The 23583-nt window shown below is 31.9% G+C and overlaps 1 protein-coding gene across 1 annotated transcript in view; it reads right to left on the bottom strand.

The window, feature by feature from the left end:
- Positions 1–2776: 2776 nt before the first annotated feature.
- Positions 2777–23583, bottom strand: part of LOC129805456 (neural cell adhesion molecule 2) — a 41263-nt gene continuing 20456 nt past the window's right edge. The window contains exons 2-7 of the mRNA XM_055853371.1: positions 16612–16806; positions 16431–16541; positions 12333–12464; positions 9258–9352; positions 3745–3799; positions 2777–3683 (exon numbers count right to left, since the gene is read on the bottom strand). Coding sequence (XP_055709346.1) covers positions 3001–3683; positions 3745–3799; positions 9258–9352; positions 12333–12464; positions 16431–16541; positions 16612–16806 — 1271 coding nt within the window. The 3' untranslated portion in view covers positions 2777–3000. The remainder of the gene's footprint in view (positions 3684–3744; positions 3800–9257; positions 9353–12332; positions 12465–16430; positions 16542–16611; positions 16807–23583) is intronic.

Genomic DNA, 23583 nt, shown 5'->3' with positions numbered 1-23583 from the left:
TATTCATCTATACCTTTGTAAAACACCGTTTTCTCTGCGAGAAAAGTGAGAAAACGAAGAAAGCGCTTTTCAAGCTATTTTAGAAAATACACACAAAAGACTGCAAATCGTTTGACCAATGCAAACAAAAAGCGGCGAGACGCGGAAATGACGTTTCTTTTCGCCGTGAGACATCACAAATTGCTTCGCTTTTTGTTACTTTTTGCTCCATACCTTTTGTTACCTTTTACCCCCAAGTGGTCATTTTTAATAAAAGGATTTCTAGAGAAAAGAACCTTTGTGAAATTCTAAAATAGATAGCGGATTCGTATTCAAAAAATCCAAATTATTTAGAAAATATTCACCAGTGCATCAATTTTGGAAAATAAGTAGGTAATAATTGTTATCTTTTGCAAGGAAAATATTTCAAAAATAGGACTAAAAATTTCGATATTTTTTTATTTTATAAATTCTTTGTTCGAATTATAAGAAACTTATGACATTGAAGAAGGTCAATGGAGACTATCTATAGAAAAAAAAATTTGAGCCGCTATCTTTTTTACCTTGCAAGATATTGAATTTTTCGATTTGTGACTTTTTGCCCCAGTCTCCCATATTGTCAAAAGCTGACCAGATGAAAGTAGGCAATTGACCAAATGCGTTCAGAATTGGCCAATAGGAAGGGTGTAGTGTTACATTCAGAAGGTCCGTAATATGGGCTTCTGACTGGAGGTTTAGCCCAGTTCCCGAAGGTCTTACAAATCTAAATAGCAAGCAATATTATTGATTTTTCAAAATCTAATGGATTATTTTCCTTTAACATCCAATCCTAAGCAACAATTCTCTAACAAATCATACCTGATGAGGAATTAGAGGAGTTAAGCTAGATGGCTAAGCCTTTAGTCAGAAGCCTCGTTTAAGCATAGACAGGAGGTTCTGTCGCACCTTCCGTAGTTCAGACCTGACACCCAGCGATTATCACATTAAGAACGGCTTGTAAAAAGGAGCTAGTCAAGTTTTTTTTTACCAGTAGGGACGAGAACTTCTGCAATCGTGGAATTATGAAATTGTCTTCAAAATGGACAAAAGTTAGCAAACAAAATGGCGCATATTTGATCTAAATAGGATAATTCTAACTATCTTAATTTCATCTTCAAAATAAAGCTTAAAGCTCAAAACTTTTTACTCAACATAATATAATATTATATATAATCTGCTTCTAATTAAAATTGTTAAGCCGCATATAAAGTCAGGCTGATCTTTCAGAATATTTAGCCTGTGAATTTAGAGGTAAAGGAGGTAAAGGATCAACCCAAACATTGCAAACAGCTTATATATTGCAAATTTAGTTCCTTTCCTTTACCTGATTCTTCACTGTAAAATGTTACGGGCTAAATATTTTCGAGCATAAGCCTGAGTCTATTTACACTTACATCTTTGCGCAGCTACAGATCAGACGGTAAGAACTATAAACTTTTCAACTTTCGCTAAGTTCTGTTGCTGTTTTCCGTAAGTTTTTAATCAAATATCTATCTCAAAAATAGTTCTAAAAATTAATATAATAAATTATCTTTTTTTATTTTTTTTTGTTCCTAAGTTTATATTTTTATAATTTTTATTGTATTTGTAAAAATTTTAATAAATGTTGTTAGGCCGAGAGACAGATTAGTTAGAAACTGATGGAAATGGAGATGTTTTTCAAGGTTTTTGATTTTAAATAATTTCTAAACTATCACAATTATCTAAGTAACGTAACTAGAATATATTTCTAGTAGTTACATGATAATTTGATCATTATTTTGATTATAATTACGCTAAGCCATATCTCGAATTAAATTGTAGATGTATCTATAGCGCTGACTTCAAACGGTTTAGCTATTTTTGCTTAACTAAATAAATTAGGACCTAAAATTCTTACATTGTGAATGGTTATAAATAAATAAATTTGATTTTTCTAAGAAAATTTAAAGACTATAATGTCAATTAATTTTGGAATGCGTAAATATTTTTGCTAAATATCTTTATACAATCTGCTTTAATTTTTGCCTCTTTATACTTTGTCCAGATTTGAACTTTTACTGTAAATTCGTAATTCAAAAAATTTAAATATAGATTTCTTTTACTTCTGAAAATGCAGCAAACTTTATTAATCTATCCATCGTGCTTGGATAAGATCCAATCAACTTTCCAATGAATGAAAGCGTATGATGTATTGAATCAGGATAACTCAGCAAATAATAGTTGTTCCAGGAAATGCACATAACATCCGCAATCTTGTGTAAATTAAACATGAAACTATACATATCGATTAAAAGTTAAGTAACTATTCTCCCTCCTGGAATTGAATTGTTACACTAGATACAACTTTCTCGTTTGGTATTTGCTTCTACAAAACAATTGATAACAATTTAATTGTATCAACACCGTGGAAGCAGTTGATATTCCCTTCCTTCTATGTAATAGCACAGTCCTAAAGTTTCCCAGAAGTGTTGTTGCGAAAGCTGGTGTGATCATTAAATAGATATTTTTGTTTGTGAAAATAAAAACCACTGCTGGGGGAATATTCCATATAGAATGTAATAAAAAAAATTTGAGAAGAGGAAAAATGACGAAGAGATGATATCTTTATCTGGACTGTCTTGGAGATTCTCCAAAATGCTATATTAAGGGCATTGTCCCAGAGGTGGAGAACTTCTGGTGAAATTTGATGCATGACACTCCCAAAGGGAGGACATCTCTTCTGATTTAAGCCTTAATGGAGCAATTAATGGACAAGAAACGAAATAAGACGACTCTATGGGCGCATTTATGTCTCTTATATATTTCAAGATATATATAGTAGACTACATGGCTAATTCCTATACATAATTTCACTGTTACTATCTAAAATTAAATTAAACTATTATTGGTTACTTAAATACACTTTTATTACAATAGAGATTAATGAAGGGGATTGTGTGATTCACAAAAAAGCGACGATTTTATGCAACGAGACAACATGACGATGGCGGGAGACATGATTCATTGGAAGGGATTGAAGGCGATGTTTATTAATAAGATGAGAGATGTGGATAGGAGATTGGTAGAAGCTTCATTAATGACACTGTGACTATGGGTTCTGAACTCCTTGGGATCAGTAAAATCACTCAAACCAGCCACATTTCTACTAGCTACCCTCACAATGTACCGCGTGCCGGGGTTTAAATCTTTCAGGATATACGTGACCTTATCCTCAACTGGAAAATCAATCTGACGAGCTAGTGTCCAATCCTGCTCATCCTCAAACACCTCCACGGGCATTATCTCAAAACGATACCCTAATGTATCCATTTCGGATGCTTTTTTGGGTTTCGTAGCACCAACATCGACGTCCAGAATCTCGTAGTTCACACCACGTAGGACGAACATGGATGGTGGTTCGGGTTTTACACCTTCCTTTAGCAAAATCTCATGATCAACTGCCCCCAAAAAATTGGCTGCCCTGCAGCGATACTGCCCCAGAGCTGATGGGTCTGTTAAGGTGATCTCAAGTTGAGAAATATCACGAGCCATATGAATTGTTTGCTGACGAGGATTAATCTTCTTGCCATGTCGGTACCATGAAAAATTGGCAGGTGGTTCAGCTGCAGCTTCACATGTGAGATTTGCAGTTCCATTTGTGTAAATGTATTGTATGTCCTCCTCAGATAGAAGATTGGGTTTGTCTGCCAAGAAAATCTTTATTGAATATCGTCGTCTTATTGTTTGACACAATATTTTGCTTACATTGAACATTGAGTCGAATTCGTTGCTCCTTGTTATCCGCAAATGATTCAGTCACCTAAAAGTAGAGTTATATAAATTATAATGTAAAATTGATGTATCAAGGTTTTGTTGCTACGAAATAGGGGAGACTGAGGAAGATGGGACACGGTTAAAATGGGACAAAGTGATTTTTTCATTGATTATTATCAAAATAAATGGAAAAACAACCACTACACAATCGTAAGTGATATTAAGATGTATCTTGACCAAAAGAATAGATATCCTCAATTTTATTGTTAAATTCTACCAACAATTTCTTTTAATGTCTCAGTTTTACTCTTTTTATTCAGTAGTCAATATAAATACTCAAGATTTTGCTTTACCGCTGTTTGCAGAGTATTTTAGGAAAATGTTTTCATATATTTTGAAGAAATTTACAGTGAGTGTCAATAGTTTGTTGCCTAATGAATGTTTGAGAAATCAAGTGAAAAAAATGATAGAAAAAAATACTTTTCCAAATTTTTCTTTTTGCAGATGAGTTCCTTGTAATCCGTAGATATTATTTATAGTTTTCAAAAAAAATAATTAATTATATTTCATATCAAAAATAATTATTTTCCAAAAGTTGGTCATTTTTGAAAAATCAAAAGTTTGTTGCCTCATTAAAAAAACTAATTCAAAATGGTGAAAACGTGCAACCAACTTTATGTAAACCGGTTACATTTTGAGCTTATGTCATTTGATAGGCAAATGGGGAATTTGTACATTTTTAAGGCTGTCAATGTTAAATATATAGGAGTAAAAGTGATGATAAATAACAAGAAATAATCAGTTTTTTGATAATTCATAATTTAGGTTATAATGGCAAATTACAAAAAGTTGAAAGGTGGGATATTGTCCAGAGATACTGCCGGAACGAATCTGCGTAGTTAATTGCGAAATTTAATAGAAAATTACGAAAGGTTAGACATAAAATATTCAAATATTATATTAATGGGGTACGAGTACATCTAAAAAAGGTTACTGGCAGACCTAGCGTATCGACTCAGAGGGTTGATAACAGCATTGTAAGTATCTCTGATAGTGACCCAATGATGTATGCTTCATAAATTAAAAGATAGTTGGTTACTGAAGGAACACAGGTCCCTACAGTTACAAAAACGAGCTCATATTGAAAGAAAATGGTAAGAATGTTTGGGTGGCTCTCAATATTCCATTGGTTAGCTAGTTTAATCTGGTTAAAATATTGTAGTTTTACTTGTTTAACATGTTTCAAGTAAATTTACAACTTTTTATTCAGATTGGTCTTGCTTACCAATGGAATATTGAGAGCCACCCAAACATTCTTACCATTTTCTTTCAATATGAGCTCGTTTTTGTAACTGTAGGGACCTGTGTTCCTTCAGTAACCAACTATCTTTTAATTTATGAAGCAGACATCATCGGGTCACTATCAGAGATACTTACAATGCTGTTATCAACCCTCTGAGTCGATACCCTAGGTCTGCCAGTAACGTTTTTCAGATGTACTCGTGCCTCATAACTATAATATTTGACCATTTTATGTATAACTTTTCATGAATTTCCATAAAATTTGGCAATTAAGCGACGCCGATTCCTTCCAGCAGTATCTCTGGACAATATCCCACCTTCCAACTTTTTGTAATTTGCCATTATAACCTAAATTATGAATTATCAAAAAAATGATTATTTCTTGTTATTTATCATTACTTTTACACCTATATATTTACCACTGACAGCCTTAAAAATGTACAAATCTACCATTTGCCTGTCAAATGACATAAGCTCAAAATGTAACCGGTTTACATAAAGTTGGTTGCACGTTTTCACCATTTTGAATTAGTTTTTTTAATGAGGCAACAAACTTTTGATTTTTCAAAAATGACCAACTTTTGGAAAACAATTATTTTTGATATGAAATAAAATTAATTATTTTTTTTGAAAATTATAAATAATATGTACGGATTACAAGGAACTCATCTGCAAAAAGAAAAATTTGGAAAAGTATTTTTTTCTATCATTTTTTTCACTTGATTTCTCAAACATCCATTAGGCAACAAACTATTGACACTCACTGTATATTATGATATTTTTTATTTACACGTTTTAAGCACGAAGACCACACACGGTGATGTTTGAGCCACTTGAGAAATTATGAGTGAGATGCAGAATTTTGATTTAGTAACGAAATAAGAGCAAGAAAGATATTTTAACCAAAATTATTAATTTGATGTGGTTTTCTGGAGTCCAAACATGCGACAAAGTTGAAAAAATGTGGAAAAAAGCGCTTTTTTTTTCAGAGATGTCTGTAAAATCGGGTTAAAAGAAAATGGTATGAAGACTGAAATGCATCAGGAAATCCACAAAGTTTTCCGGATAGTGTATTGTGTTGGAAAAACGTTTCTAGGAAAAAGACTGAGAGGTTTTAGAGTGAAAGCTACAGATGAGATTGTTTTCAAGGAACTACTTGACTCTAGAGCTAAAGTTCCTTATCGCCAAAAATACCGAGTTATGCAAGAACATACCACGTCCCCAACATTCCCGTTCTTGTTCCACGGTGCCCAGGATCGGGAATGTAAGGACGGAATGACAGATTAAATAATTTTTCTCCTCCAAGAAAGCCAATTTACTTTCTAAACTGAATTGAATCCTTTTATTAAAGCCATTACTTGTGAGTAATACTATTGTCCATAAAATTTTAAAACAGATTTTTGGCTCTTTGAAATAATGCCTCAAAATCAAAACACGAAAAAAAGACTCAAACCTTCCCGGTCTCCCCTATTCATAGATCACAATGGTCCCTTATTTACTTTTTTATTGTATATTAAACTTTACGTATTTTGGAAAGCATTAGAGAAACATAAGTTTTTTTTTAACAAAAAATTAAGATTCTGTACATCCACAAATCCAAAAAAGAATTTAAGAAAACTCAAAACTAAATCCCGTTGGTCACTAAGATAGTACCTGAACCCCTTGTATACTAAAATCATTATATTCATAGTGCTTGCAAATAATTTGAGTTTGTAATTGATTTTATAAACAAGTTTATAAAGCCCTAAGGAAATGAAATTTTTCAAGGTTTTTGATTTGAAATAATTTCTGAACTATTACAATTATCTAAGTAACGTGTACCTAAAATATGTTCCTAGTAGTTACGCAATAATAATAACGTATCTAGCAGTGGATAAATTTTAAAATTATTTTGAAAATTTTGCTTTGAGTTTCAAAACCGATTACGTGGAAGTTTTTGATAAGTTTATTAGGGAGTTTCCTAAATATAAAGCGCCTCGAGTGGGTCAGTGGATAGAGCAGTGGCTCTGTGACTGCGAGGTCGTGGGTTCGGAGCTGAGCGGCAGCAGAAAAAAGATTTCTCATGCCATATCGGCTTCGAATTCGTCCAGTGAATGAATGAATAGTGTCAATGGTGTATATTGGCAAAAAAGTGAACCGCCTAAAAACAATAGAGGCTGGTACGAAAACGAGTTTCGATGTGAAAGTGGTACTTCAATCGATACAAATATTCGCTGTCACTGATCCCAAACACACACCGAGAAGGGATGCTGTGATATAGTAACGGCACTGATTGCCCACAGAGCTGCGATATAGAGCGGCTACCCGTATCGGGGGATAAGATAGAATAGGAGTGGGGAAGCATAAGGGGCCCAATTGGTGGCCTGGATGCATCGGAATATCCGAAATGGAGAACTGACCCCTGGCAAAATCTTATCTCTTATCTCTTCCTAAATATAATAGGGGGAAGTGGGGCAGCTTTGAATTTGGTTTTTCCCCTATTAAATGGAATTGAACCTTCTTATGACATAATTTAGCTTCCCATTTGGTTTTTTGAAGTGGCTCAACTAAATTATATCATAAGAAGGTCCAGTTTCATTTAAAAATAAGAGAAAAAAGCCCAATTTCAAAGCTGCCCCAATTCAAAAGTGCCCCAACTCACCCTAATTTGTTATTCTATTTTTAAAACTGTTTTACTGGATAAAAAAAGATTTCATTATTTCTTATATCATCCTTCGGTAAACCAACTGCAAAGTTTAATTCTTTATTATTGCCTAAAATCACAACATAAGCTCCTAATTTCTTTTTGCATTTTTTCAGCAAACAATATTAGTCACAGCTGTATTATAGACAAGTTGTACGAGACTAGGTTTCAGAACATAAAATTTTACTCAAAATTTTGTACGAAGTTTTATCAACAACGTTAGGTATATTTTTAAATGAATTGCAATGAAATATTTAAAATCTCAAACATCCAAATCGATATTCATTTCAGTAGTTGATTGGAATTTGCAGAGAGAAAGTTTGAATACATGTGCTTGAAAGCATTTTTCTGTTCGAATTAAATTGTCTTCGTTAGAATTAACTAACAAAAAAAAATGGCATAAGAAAAAGAGTAAAAAGGTTCAATTCTAGTACCCCTAGTACCTATGAAAAAACATGCCCATATGAAAAAATATAATTAATTTTAATAATGATGATGAAGAAATAGAAAAGATTTTCAGAATTATAATATTTAAAAGTTTTTAAGCATTTTATATACAAAATTTACTTTACAATAGCCAATTGTTTGTATATTATGTATGATAAAATCCAATATATAATTTATTCATTAAAATTTTAATGTGATTCACTTGTCGCAAATTCATGATTTATATCTTTAAATCTTTTAGTAATTAATGAAAATCGCATTAATTAAAAATGAAATCACATTTATGTTTTAAATCAATTTAAAAAAATTTTCACCTATCAAATCTGCTTACTTATTAATTAATCATATTCTAAATAAATGATTTAAACCTGAATGACACACTTAAACTTAATTTAATAATAATAATAACAAAATAATATAGAGGAAATTGCTTGTGCTTCATACGATCTCAAGCTGCATAATAACTAAATTTTTCCTATGTTTCTCAATAGATATGACTCATCGAACCCTTTAAAAACTATGGGACATTGCGAAGTTCTTAAAATATATTGAGGAGTCCCATTTATTAAGAAACATAGGACAAATTTAGTCATTACGAAGATTGGGATCGTACGAAGCATGGGCAGGGCATTTTCCCCTGATAAAGGTGGCACAACGTTCCCTAGTGAAACAAAAAATATAGCAAAAATAATTATTTTATTAACAAAATATTAATAAAACAATGTTAACAAAAACATTAGAGCAATGCCAAGATTTTAATATAATTTTGCCTAGAAATAGCCTAGAAATACCTAGAAATAGAAACTAAATATTGCTGCTTCGTGTATTTCTGAGAGAAATAACCTAAAAGCCTTCATTAACTTTTCTGCAGTAATTACTGAATGTATATTTGAAAATAAAATTTTCCCATTGTAAAAGTGTATATAACACAAATCTTCCTTAAAAAGATACTTTATTGAATTCCCAAAGCAACCGTAACGATAAATAATTCAGATTTTTATGTGGTGCAAGTGTGGATTGTGAAATTGTTGAACAGTATGAATGTGAAGATATTCTCTCTTCCTTTATGTACCTGATATCCTCTGCAAGTGTACTCTCCACTGTCGTTCCTGTGAACCTTCTTGATGAAGAGCCCATCCGCCAATTTGATATACTTCTCGTCTGAAACTGAGCACAAAAACGGAATACAAAATCAGTGAAATAAATTTTAGGAGCAATAATTGAAAGACCCTGTAATTCGATGCATGTGAAAACGATGAGGATAATAAATTTAAATCCTCTAACGTGGGAAGAATATTTTAGAAAGTACTCCTCTTCTATCTGGAAAAAAAATTACTAATCCTCCTCTCTCTCCTCTTACGTGCAACTTTTTGTGTATAGAAATATTTGAATGCTGGTGCTCAAGTACGGAGCACCTGAAAAATTGTCAAAGCACCCCAACCAATTAATTACCCAGTTGTAGGATATAAAACCCCCAGCAAAATGGGCAAATTTATATTGAGCGTAATTAATGGCAGAGACCAAGTCTTTATATGAAATCTCATCCATTTATTTCACTCAATTCCACATTCACTGAATTAAACTCTATGAAAATAAACCTCAATGGAAAATTAGTCTTTCTCCACTCGAGGACTCACATGTGAATTGTTGAGTACTCTTCACAGAGAATTTATATCATAAATTCATGAAAACGTGATAATACTGCTTGAGCTGGCAAAGAAGACTATAAAGTTAAGCCAGGTAAAGTACATTTTATTATTGCTTAAATAAAGGGAGTAAAATTCGTACAAATTGAATAAAATTCTTTGACTTAGGGAAGAGCAAGGCAAGTCAAATATTTAAAAATTTATTTAATAATTTTTATCTCAAAACAATTAAAACTGATTAAGGAATAGATTATTTGATTGCTACCAATAATAAAATCTAGGGAAAACTGGAATAAAACCGAACACGGGGTAACACCGAACCCGTGTTCGGTGCTACCCCGTCTGTGTATATCTAATTCTTTAATTATACTTCATAGGACAAGACCTATAGGAATTTATAGTAATTATAGGGATACTTGTGCTCCGAAGAAATGGTAAAGATAGTCTAAGTAGTTTAAAAATAAAAATTAATGTGTTCGGTGCCCCAGTTTCCCCAGTTTCCCCTATTACCCGACACCATTTATGTTCAATTTTGATGAGTTTATTAAATATCCAGAAAATAATCCCAAGGTGGGTTTAGCCCACATAGACGATGATTCTTTCGTTTATATATTGATTCATGAGTAAATTTTATTTAATGTTAATTTTATTATTTTTTTATTTTTGTTATTTAATTTTAATAATTTTATTAAACACTCCTCGAAATTTAAATGTGCTCACTTTGCTTGAAATTAACTTCATGGAAAGAGCATATATCTAAATTTTGATTGAACTCAATAGCTTAAAAACAATTTTAAAGGATTCTACTAATGTTTATAATAAACATAAATAAATAATCCAGAGGTTTAATTTAAAGCCTAAATTAAACTCCAAATTCTTCAGTGATTTGTCAGATCGTATTTTACTGTTCAAACTTCATATAGCGAGCAATCTATATAATCCCGTGACTTTTCACCCTTCCAAAAATTGTCGCCTTCCACCCTCCCCCCGGGGGCCAAGAACTACTTTCCTCAACAAATCTTTGCGTTTTAGAAGTTTTCTGAGAAATTATATCACGCTGTTTGTCCGTCTATCCGGTCGATGCAGTTGAAGGCTTTATGAGCCAAACAGTTATAGATAGCGATAGGGACCTTCGAGGGACTCCCGCCCGATAAGTTGGCTCAAAGTCCATAAACGTGCCCTTCATTTTTCAACAGACCACCCTAAGATGAAAATACGTTTTTGGTCTTGCCCAGAGCTTTCGGTCCCGAAGAGCCACTGTTTCACTGGCGAACGTCGGAAAAATCTCTGTAAAAATCTTGTTACTTTTCCATATAATTCGTCTGAGCTTACAATTTTTTACGATATATTTTTCCAGAATATACGAAAATACTATTTAATTATTCTTAATAATGGTTTTTCAAGGTCAAAAGTTAAACAAGTTTTAGAAAGCCTATTTCTCAAACCGCATAAGTCATATTTGAACTCATTAAAAAAAATTCTGGAATTTTTAACAGGTCTGAACGAATTCTAATTAGTGATTAACCGGTAGTGAACCAATTTAAAAAATAGTATTTAAATCACGAGTTTGAGCATTTCTTAAAGCACAGGACGCTTTACTTACCACTCTTTTTTGGAATTTATCAAAGAAAAATTCTTCGGAAAATCACGAAATAGACAACAAAATCGTCTTCACTGTATCCTAATTATTCTGGAAACAATTCTTAGTGCATAAATTGTGGAAAATTATTTGGTAATTCCATCTTAAGACAATCGACAAAATACTGTTAAATACAATATGTTAATCAAATTCAATGAAAGATTGAATTACGTTTTGATTGCAAGTGATCAGGAATAATCTATGAGACATCAAAAAGCTTCTTACTACATAAATAGATTGTGGGAAACTGATACATAATGTATGCAAATTCACACTGCTAATTGAGATTAACAATTGATATATAGAAACGCACAAATTCTGCTCTGTATCATTAACTCTTATTGATTTTAAATAACGAATGAAATATCACTAATTTTCAATAAATTCATTTATTCAGGTTAATATTTCGCGGTGATTTAAAAAAAAATTAAATTTGGAAGCGACCCAATAAAATCGATGAAAAATTCATTTCCCATGTTTTAAATAAAATTCCCTCCATCTGCTGCAAATTTACTTTTTCCTCCATTCACGGACTTTTTCGCGATTCCAAGGGGTGATTGAGGTAGAGAAAAAATGTATTTTGTATGGAAAACAATATGATGACAAAAACTGAATTTCACGGTCAAAAAAATTCACCCTCAAATCTCGTCATAGTGCAGAAAATAAATTCTTCCAACTGGGGGAATTTCTATGGGATATGGAGAATAAAAAAACAGCGTTCCCGAAATTTATATCAATTGCCAGGGAGTGTTAGATAAGATTGGGAAATTTTCCCCCTTGAGATTTTTTTCCTTTTTGCTCTAAAAATGTGTCGTTTGCTGTGGAACTCAACCCCAAACACAAGATGATTTATACGTCTTACATTTTATGGCCTTTCCGTTGTAATCCCATGAAATTTTAGGCTCCGGATCACCTTTGATCTCACATCTTATAGTAGCGTCTCGATGTTCACGTGCCAGCTGTACAATTGGTGTATCCACGAAGCTCATTTCCTCTGCAAAAAGAGAGACATCAATAAAGTATCTGGATTACTTTTCAATCTGCTTCCACCCACACAAAACAGGATATATATCATTCTTTTACAAAATACCAACAAAATCAACACGAGATTCCTCAAAAAAAAAGACGACAAGAAAGTTCTCAATGAAAATTTATTCTTATATCTTTCTCAATGAATTATATACATAAATATTATATTCTATGTTGGAGTCATTGAAAGGAGGTAACATCAAGAGAGGATTCATTGTGAATTTTGTTTATTTTAAATAATTCATTTACTGAAGTTAAACCTTCAATTGAAACAAAATATTTTGATGGAAGTCATTAGCAACTTCCGAGTCAGATATTTAAAGAGCTTTTTCCAAATTCTGATGCTTTACATTCGTTAGTTTTTCCCAGAAAATTAAATTGTATAAAACAAACAAAAACTATCGTTTGCGTTTTTTGAATAAATGCTTCATTTCTGTTGTTCTACTTTTTTATCCCGCGTTTTCCAAATATTGGCAACATTGGTTCAAAAGAACAATCCGAAAGAAAATATTCTGCTTAAGATTAATAGATTCAGTTTAATGCATATTTTCTGGGGGTACACGTTAAAAAAATAGAAATTTGAAATAGGCTTCTAAGGTCCAATATAAATTAAGGGATTACGTTGGTCAAAAATACGGGAATACATCATATTTTCTCTAACTTTTTTTAACACAATAAATTTTATTTTTAATTTAAATTTTTAAGCATATAAAAGTGTGATATGTTCTGAAATTTTCATTTTAAAATTTTGAAAATTCAGTGGTTGAGACCAGTTTTTTGGAGACGGTTTTTAGTAAAAACACACTTTTCGGTGGACAAGATTTCTCAGAGTCTATTTATCTTATGTCAGTAAAGTAAGTAATTTCTGTTAATTGATGAGTTAAACTCGTACTTGAACGATGGATCTTTTTTACCTTGATCACAACTTATTTTACAAGGCAAAATGTAGTGTAAGATATGCTGAAAATTGTATTTTCTGTACAAATTTCTGCCAAAAAAACAAAATTTCATTAAAAATAATATATGGGAGACTGGGGCAAAACTTGTCAAAAGCATATTTAATTCTTTCATGAGCTATGCTATCTATAATAAAAATTTCAAGTCTCAGTCTCTTTTATTTTAGAAAATAGTGAATAGTGAAATTTTCGTTTTGACAAATTTTGCCCCAGCCTCCCCTACCTTTTAAGTCCGAGTTTTACTCATCAGCTAAAAGGAAATATTAAGTTTTCTGATGTCAGATGAATATATACTCTGAGAAATCTTCTTCACTGAAATATATATTTTTTTTTAAACAGGTCCCATCGCTTGAATTTTTAACATTTTAATATGAAAATTTCAGAAAACATATTAAAATATTTTTTAAATATGTTTAAAAAATTAAATTTTTTGTTATGTTGAAAAGATACATATGTCATGGAAATACGGTGTTACTTTTAGTGTTAGTCTGTGTGACCCGCGTAACCCCTTGAGATTCTCTACTGATCAATATGACAAGAAAGAAAAGAAAATAATAAAGTAACTTTTTTACGTCAGTATAAATAATAAAGAAGAAGTGCGTCATTATTTAAAATAAAATACATATCTCCTTTACCTAAAATTCATGGATGTATATTAACTAAGTTCTTGAATAACAGTTAACGTTACTGCTTCAAAACTGTTTTTATGAATGTGAAATAAAGTTTTCTGAAGAGAAGTTTGATTAACTTTACGTTATTAAATTAAGCACTTATTATATTCAAACTTCAAACGAGAAGCTTTCAAAAAAAGTTGCATTAGATATTAAATTCTTTCTACTATTTATTTTTGTTCGTGTTGAACATTTAACAATTTTTGTATGGTCAGCGAGGATTTACCGGTAATTTTTATTGAAAAAAAATATTTTATTTAAATTTTGAACACCTAAAATTTTAGTAATTCTGTATACATAATTTTCTTAATTGTCTGATTAGTCTGTTTGTGATAATTGGCAATTATCATAATCACTGAAAACTAAGGAAGTGAGTTGAACGCTTGCTCTATGATGCAGTCGTCTCTGGTTTGAATTCATTTTATGCCACTATCAATTTTTCACATAAAATATGTTCCAATTGTACCGAATGATCATTATTAATTATTACATTTCATTCCATTTAGCTTAGAACATGGGACTGACAATGCCATAATGAATGTTTATGTCTAGATATTACCTTTTCGATAGGATCTTAGTTCCTCTGGGATATTGTAAAAGTAAGGGAAGTAGGGATCGTCCAGATAAGAAAAATAGTCGATCTTTTCCTTAAAATATAGGTTCTAAACCAATTCTTGGCATTTTTGAATATACGAAAAAAGCTTTATTATACTTTTTATCCCTGTATGTACTGTACGTTATTTCTTTCAGAGAAATTAATTTAAAAAAAATTGGTATAATTACAACCAAGTACTGTTTCAGCATCTAGTTGAATCATTCCTACACTGAGAATAAAATAGGGGTGCGATTTACTTTTTTTCTTCATAATTTTAACACTTTTTAGGTGTAAAAATATATCAACAGTTTTTAATGTTAATTTTACACCTTTTTAAGGGCAAACTTAACATGAAAAGGGTAATTTTAACCCCTATACATCTGAGAAACACAATATTTACACCGATTTCGGATCAATACTGCAGGGTAAAATAAACATTTCCGGGATGTTATTTTAACTTTTTCGGTTTTCTCTCAATGTAATAGCGGTTTTTTAAGGTCTCTAGATAGCGTATTTATTAATCGAATAGGTTCATATTTCGACTCATTGGATAGGTCTTTCAATTTCTAACGAAAGGTAAACCGCTTTAAATTGGTTATGAACTGCTAGTGATCCGATAACTATTTTTCTCTAAAATCAATATTGTACTACTCCTAAGCTATTTTGGATGAACTTTTGATTGATTTATGAATCGGTTCAAATCTGTTGTTGTGAACCGGTTATGAACCTATAAGTAATTTTTGTCCGAAGATTCATTCTAATGTTCTTAAAACTATTTAGGACAATCTTTTCGGTGATTTATTAATCGGTTCAAATCGGTTATGAACCAGTAAACGGTATATGACGTAAGAATATTTTTGTGGTATATAGCATCGTAATCACGAGTCCGAGTGTTTCGCAAAGCATGGGACGCTTTGCCATCCTTTTTTATGAAGTTTTCCACCGTAAACAAGTTATTAAATATACTATATATCTCATCTTGTATGGTTATTAAAAAAAAAACTGTCATAAAAATAAAGAACAAAAGGAAATTTATACAACGGTATTCTAAAAGAATTTAATGAATATTTTTTTGATGCTTCAGTTTTCTTGTCCTAGGGGAATATTATATTTATTAAGAACTCTTGGTAAGTTTAAAAATATCACAATAGAGAACTTGTGTCTTCCCGTGAGATATACTTTGTAGACAAACAATACAGGATATTTGCATTTGATGGAAAATGCTACAGCTATATTTAGTGGTAATATATACAAACGAAAATGGTCAGTGATGGGGAACTTTAATATAGTTCATGTCCAGTGTCTGACCATGCATAATGTGCATCTTCCTATACCAGAGTTCAGTAGATTTAAAATGTCCATCAAATAAATTAAATGACAATCTTCATGTTCTCTACAAATGAAGCTCTGTCAAGCGTTATGCAAAGAGTTGTGCTTTTACTAAATCCTCTATTAAAATTCACATCATGTTTATGTATTTTTCACATTTTATCCCCTCCTCACAACTATGTAACACTAGGTGGCTTTCAGTGGGGTTATCCCTTGTGGGTCTGCAACGTTACGAAGAAGGGAGGTATAATCATGTTATCGCAAATTGTGTTGTTAGTTTTTGCATGCAAAAGAATTTGTTTGCGGTAGAGAAAAAGCTTTTCTTTCGTCTGTGACGTGAGTATGTATATATGTGGAGTGACAAACAGAATATCTCTCACCCTTGACAATCATCGTAAAGGAGCTTTTTATGTCCTCAGCATCTTCTCCAAGGCAACTCCATTCACCCCGATCAGCTAGTGTGATGTGCTCAAAGACGAGGGCAAGTGAATCTATTAAAAGATAGATGAGATTTTCATTGTGCTGCGACTTTAATTGAAAATTCCACTGAGACCTTCCTACCCCTAATTTCTTCAGTATGAATGCGCCCTTTGCGCTCAGTTATGGTAACCTCCTTTGGACTCTGCCATCGAACAACCATATCATCTATTTGTGCGTTGCACGATACTATGAAAGAATCATTGATGGATTTTGCCACATCTAAAACAGGCGGTAGAAGTTTAATTTTCTCGTGATGCTTTGCTCCATTGACGAAAGCTGTGGATAAAAAAAACAAATGAGAACAAACATTTTATTTTCACCCTCACGGCAATTTAATTTTCACTTAATTGAATTTATTGTATTGTGTACAATTCTTAATAATCTCATCTAGTATAATTCTCGAAAAATTTTATGTTCTCTGATCAGACTCAAACTTTGCTTAAATGTTTCTCGCAACTTGCTGGTCACGGAAATATAGGTGAACAAAAAACCAGATAATTTGAAATGGTTATTCATAATGGCTCGGGCACACCTTTTAGATCAAGAAAATTTCATGAAGTCGAATTTCGAATCCCTTTCTTTCTCACATGTTTTGCATAATGTCTATCTCATTCTCTCGAACTCTTCTTCTTCTCTTAAACATCACTCCAAATTCAATTTAGCTCAATCGAATTTGGTATGCGAAAGAGTGAGATAGTCACATGCAAAACATGTGAGAAAGAAAGGGTTTCGAATTTCGAGTTTATGAAATTTTCCTGATCCAAAAGGTGTGTCGGAGCCACAAGCAAGCGTCGAGTTTCCGATTCCCCGGAAAAATATATAGATTCCTGAGTTTCACGTGTGTATCCTGAGTTCCCCGTGAGTTGTCTGAGTTCCCCGTGGGTTCCTTCAGCTTTCCATGAGTTTCCCGGGTTCCCTGGCAAGATTGGTTTGAGTTCCATGACATGAAGTTACCCCTTGGCTATTATTTTAAGCTTAGTGATTCCTAAAATCAATTATAGGACCAGATAAGCTCATAGTAGCTGAGATTAACGTTGAGTGAACTGTTCTTGGTCACCAAAATTAATTAAATAGTTCATATGCGATTACTAAAGTAATTACTGCAAAGCAAAATCGTCTGTAAAAAGAATATCAGCTCTCATAGACTTATCTAGACTTATTTAATCATTGTCTACTTTAACTATTTTAAGTACAGAGGGCCAACAAGAAATCACAGAATTCTGTTAGAAAAGTTTTGTTCAGAAGTACAACAGTAGGATGCAACGGGTGCAACCTATCGTTGGAAATATCTCGGTGTCAGTTACAATACTAATATTTTTTTCAAATTCGATTAATTAACATCGAAGATACACTTTGATCAAGATAATTTAAAAGTTCCTGTCAGGTCCACAGACAAGAACAAATGATCTACCATTCAAAAGGTCGACTTCAGCTACATCATAAGAAAATTTTATTAAAATTGAAAATAGAAATATTGAGATATTCCGAATAGAATAACTTAGATTTTACAAACCCTAGCAGTGGTCATATAAAGCTTCGATGTTTCACCAAACTGAATCAAATTTAAACCCTTAAAGCGGAACTAGGGTAGAGTAACCACTTATCGTCATGTTTAGAAAAAACGGGAATTAATTATATTATAACTTTTGAACCCTTATTACATGATAACTCAGATATGACACAAAGTTACTTAAATGCATTGGCTGCAGATTCGTGAAAACAATAGTTCTCCAATTTAAACCTGGACTACTTAAAAAAATGATTTTTATTAACAATGCAAAAATAACCACTTCGTCGCCACTTTTTACCACTTTTCCCCAGTTCTGTAACCACTTTTCGCCACCCACTTGGAAAGGTTCAAACTCAATTATTTTGGGCAATATTATGCAAAGAATACATGCAGTATTTCTCTTTCCTCATGATCACCCTATTATTACTCACTTTAAATGATTTTTCTTCGCTTTAATTTGAGAAATCGAAGTTATTTGACTATTGCATAAAATAAACAATCCAGATTTGACAATTGAGAATCTACGAAGTGAAGTTACCGTCGCCCATTGAAAAGAGATGGCGACAGGTGGTAAAATCATTCCAAAATATTACCACTTTTCGCCATGCCTCATTTTTATATAAATATAATATAAAATGAAATGTTAATTTACTAAATACAAATTTTATCTATTGCACAAGTGTAATAAAGTATTCAATAGACAAGTTATTTATCCAAAAAGGTACATTTTGCTTGATGAAAATTTGATGACACTTAGTATATTGGGTAAAAAATATTGGATACGATGCACTTGCTTAAAATATTGCTCTAAAAATGCTCAAAATCGTAAATTCAATACGAATAATTACTATTTTTCGACTCTGTACGTAGCAGCAGTAAAAATACAAGTAACTTTGCGGCTCATTTATTTCATAAATCGCGAAAAATAGCGATTTCAATATAAGTGACGAAAAGTGGGGTACTGGCGAGAAGTGGTGATTCCACCCTATAGCGGTACTAGACATTTTCGTTCGACCACTGAAGAAGGTGCGTAGAGCACCGAAAGCTCTGGGAAGGAAAGAATTTTTATTCTGCGCTGAATCTTCTCTCATCTGACGACTACCGGATTATCCATTTAAGGTTTTAAATCTTAAATAAGGTTTTAAAAGGTCTTAGATGTAGGGTAAGTGTGCCAAATTTCGGCCAGCTTCTAATTTCGGCCACTTTGATTGTAATTTCGGCCATGGAAATTAATTAATTAAAATTATGTATGTTATCTTCGAATAGTCAATGAATTCATTTTGCTTTCAAATATTTATTCATTTTAGGATGTATTAACACAAAGGCAGTTAAATTATAGGTATAATTTGAATTTAAATTGCGTTGTAAAAACTCAGTGTGGAAAGAGTCTTACAAAAAATGTGACAGATCGATTGTGTCTCTAGCAGTGTTGTGATTTGTGGTGAAGTGCAGAAGGTTTTCCTTCGGTGTTTTTCATGAAAATTGATTAGTTTTCATTAAAGATTGTTTGTGTTTATGTTAATAGTGAATCAATCTTTAAATTTCGGGTGAAATTTCCCAGCTGGATCCTGTATTTCGCGTAAAAAAGTATATACTTTGTGAGCGTCTCCCCGGTGAGGTAGTGTTGCCTATTTCGGCCACATCTTTTGCTTTCCTAAATTTCTTATTCATTTTATGTTTTCTTTTTCAATTTCTGAATTCTACAATGTCCAGAGAAAAAAACCATCGCTTCTATGAAAAAGATGATGTGAAAAAGTCATTGGAAGAGTTCAAGAAGTGCAAATTGCTACGGGAATCTGCGCGTAAATTTGAGATGCTACTCTTCAGGTGTTTAGGACAAATTACACGGAAGATCTCAGGGCTTGTGAGTCATATAAACGTATTAAATGAAATATTAAACTTGTTCCGTTTGATGTTTTGAAATTTTCTATCCGTTGCGTCACAAAATGTGGTCAGAAAAAAGGTGGCCGAAATTTCACACAAAGTGGCCGAAATACTACCCAAAGCAATGTCCATATTTTTATTAATTTTTCAATATTTTAGGAAGTGATTTAAAGAAAACAAAAATGATAAACTAGTCTTCAAGGTTCCACACAACCCTCCCGAAAAGGAAGTAACAAAAAATATCAATATGAATTAAAAATATTGCATTTCAATCTTAGGACTTCGGTTCTTACATGCAACTATGCCGAAATTTGGCACACTTACCCTAGTTGTAACAAAACGTATAAATACAAAGTAAGGGCCTGATTTATCGATGTTGGATTTCACCTCGGATTACAGAAGCTCTAAAGAATTTCAGCTAACTTAAAAAGATATCGCTTTACGGTTTAGGGTAAAACTATACTGAAAACCTCTCGTATTTATTTTCTCGAGAGAAAATAAAAATCTGTATTGGACGGATACAAATTCAAATACAAGATATCATATTTGGTTGGAATACAAGAATAGTATAAATTCATAATCTTGACAAAGAATTTCCGCATTATATCTTACAACTTTATTTTTAAATCGGATAGGCTGGCATTCCAAATCTCACCCGCAATAAGCTGATCTAAGCTTAGCCCTGGATTTAGTTTATGAAATGAAAAACTCAACAAAACTCTGCAGAATGTTCAATGAGAGAATCATGTCACATTTCTAGTATATAATTTTCCTGGGGGAATTTTCTGTCATAAACTTTTCCCATTCATTATAACCATACCACTCCTAATACAACATCTATTCCATTCACCTTCACTAAATGCTCTCTCCGCCTTGGTACATCTCCCCCGAGTACCAATAAACCCTCAATAATCAATACAACTTTATTTACACAGTACAATTGTCTCCAGGGAAAATTCTTTTAGTGCTACCACACAGGGAAATGCTCTCTATAGGAGATATTAAATTTGTTTAATCTCCAATAAGCCCTTGAGAGCTTTCACAAAAATATATACATTTAAAATAATTCCACTGGAAGAGAAATTTTCAAACTTCAATCACATTGGATCTTTATTTTCCTTGGCAACACGCCGTGATGTGGAAGGAATGTCTCAAAAATCAATTTTGCGACAAATAATTCAGATTTCATTAAGAAAGCCTCTTAAAATTCTGTGTGAAAATATCCCTTATGGGCAGCAATATCAAAAAGTTTTGAACAGAAATATTAAAAGAGAATTCCAGTTTTCCTTCTGCTGCTTTATTTTTCATCTCAAAATTTATTTGTGTATTTCAATATGGTGTAAGTTCATTCATGGGAAATTTATATGAGTTTATCCTGCATTCTTTCTTATGAATAAATTCACCCTCGGAAAAAATTGCTTACATTGCTTATGTTTCTCCCATTTTTATATTCAGAAAAGGCTATTCAATAGAAAGTGGAAGTTTGAAATTTGCTTTTCAGAGGTGAAATATGCGTTGCATTCCGTGGAGATTTTCATTTATTTTGAAATTTAAAAAAAAAAACTTTAAAATTATTCTTGAATTTGATTTTAAACTGAAAAAGTTGATTTTTGCTTACTTATAGAACGTAATTTCCAAAACAATTTAGCATAAAATTGTTTTAACTTCAATAATATAATAATAAAACAAATAATAAGCCAGATAAGTTTACGATAACGATTTACTTTACAGGAAAGTTCGGAGGACTTAGAACTGAAGTGCTTAAAACTGTGTTTGCGTATATATTCGATTATTTTACTCAACTTGATCCTTGATGCAATAAAATTAATTTATACTAACATCAGTCACCATGAGTTTTTCTGGGGTTATCTCTATTTTTTATTTTAAATATATTAAATATATAAATCTAATAAAAACTAAATCCAAATCGATTAATAAACAGCCAGATTAAACTGTGATTGTTTAAACTTCGACTTATGGAAGATCAAAGAAGAAAACGACCTATATACATATTATTATCACCTTTTAACATCTTCTGACAATTAAAAGCGAACATAAATTATGGTGACTGTACCAAATTTCGGCCAGCTCGTAATTTTGGCCGCTTCTTTTGTTCCTCAAATTTCCATGAACTTTTAGTTTTTTTCTTCATAACAGATATTATAGAATGCAAAAAATAACAAAAAAATGTCGCTTCAACAAACAAGATGAAAAAGACTCTAGAAGAATTCCAGAATGGCAAGGAACCATGGTAATCAATGTGGCCGAAATATCACCCAAAATTGTGTCTATATTTTTATTCATTTAAAAATTGTATTAAGAATGATTTTAGAGAAGGCAACAATGATAATATGTCTTTCACTTCATGGAACTGTGGTTCCAAGCAACACTTCTTGAAAAGAAGTATTAAAAAAAAATTCAATTTATTTATACATTTCAATTTATCTTACAATTTTATCTGGCCTGTTTTTAAAGGAAATAACAGATATTTAATTTTATTCAAAAGCTAAACATATTCCATTTTTAGTAAATATGTTTAACGTAGTTAGTTAACTCTTGTGTAACTTTTCGTGTTTAAAAATAAATGTAGAAAACCATTTCTCTAAAAAAGAATGTCACAAAGATAATCTATAGTTTGCTTATTTACCACAGTGATTGTTGTAAAGTTACACAAAATATAGTTTAGGAAAACAACTATTAATTTTATAATGATGAATTGTGTAATCCGATGAGAAAATCAGCAGCTGATTTACACAGTTTTGCATATATTGTGTGAAATTTTACAGATTTTAAACTAAATGTGTAAAAATGACACAAGTGTGCAGTAGCTCACAAAAATTACACATAATCTACGTACTATAGGTACAGGCCTTGTCCATAAGCAACATTTGTAGACTAACATATTAAAGAGAAGGGGGACTTCTTTGAAGTGGGGAAGTTTTGAAAAAGGAGTTTTTCTCCTATTTTTAAATGGAATTGAGCCTTATCATGACATAATTTAGCTTCATAATTCGTTTGCTGAGCTGCTGAGCTAAATTATATCATAATAAGGTCCAGTTTCATTAAAAAATAGGAATAACCCCAATTTCAAAGCTGCCCCAATTCAAAAGTGCCCCACTTTCCCGTATTTAGAAAACTTTTAAAATCCTTATTTTACTTAGAAAATGGGGAATTGAAGTTTCCACCTATCTTACAATTACCTCTTAGTAAACTATCGCGATGATTGATGTACTGTTCGTTCACTGATTGACTTTTATAAAAGCTCCAACAGCTTTAAGTATCCACCTAGGGATGATGATTTGGACGTGTCTTAGGAATCAGGATTAGGACTGGTGAGTTCAGCCATCGACTGAGCACTGAGAGAAATCCGAAAAAGTTAAAATAACATTCAGGAAATGTTAATTTTACCCTGCAGTATTGATCCGAAATCGGTGTAAATATTACCCTTTTTAGGTGTATTAGGTGTTAAAGGCATCCTTTTTCATGTTAATTTTACGTTTAAAAAGGTGTAAAATTAACATTAAAAAATGTTGATATATTTTCACACCTAAAAAGTGCTAAAATTATGAGGAAAAAATATTAATCGCACCCTCTTTTTTTTCTCAGTGTGTTAACAATTGTCGAACAAGCTGTACACTCTAATGCAATACTAAATCACT

Source organism: Phlebotomus papatasi, chromosome 3 (genome assembly GCF_024763615.1).
Source record: "Phlebotomus papatasi isolate M1 chromosome 3, Ppap_2.1, whole genome shotgun sequence".
Classification (NCBI taxonomy): domain Eukaryota; kingdom Metazoa; phylum Arthropoda; class Insecta; order Diptera; family Psychodidae; genus Phlebotomus; species Phlebotomus papatasi.
Note: the sequence above shows the minus strand (reverse complement) of the source record. Positions and strands in the feature narration are given on the sequence as shown.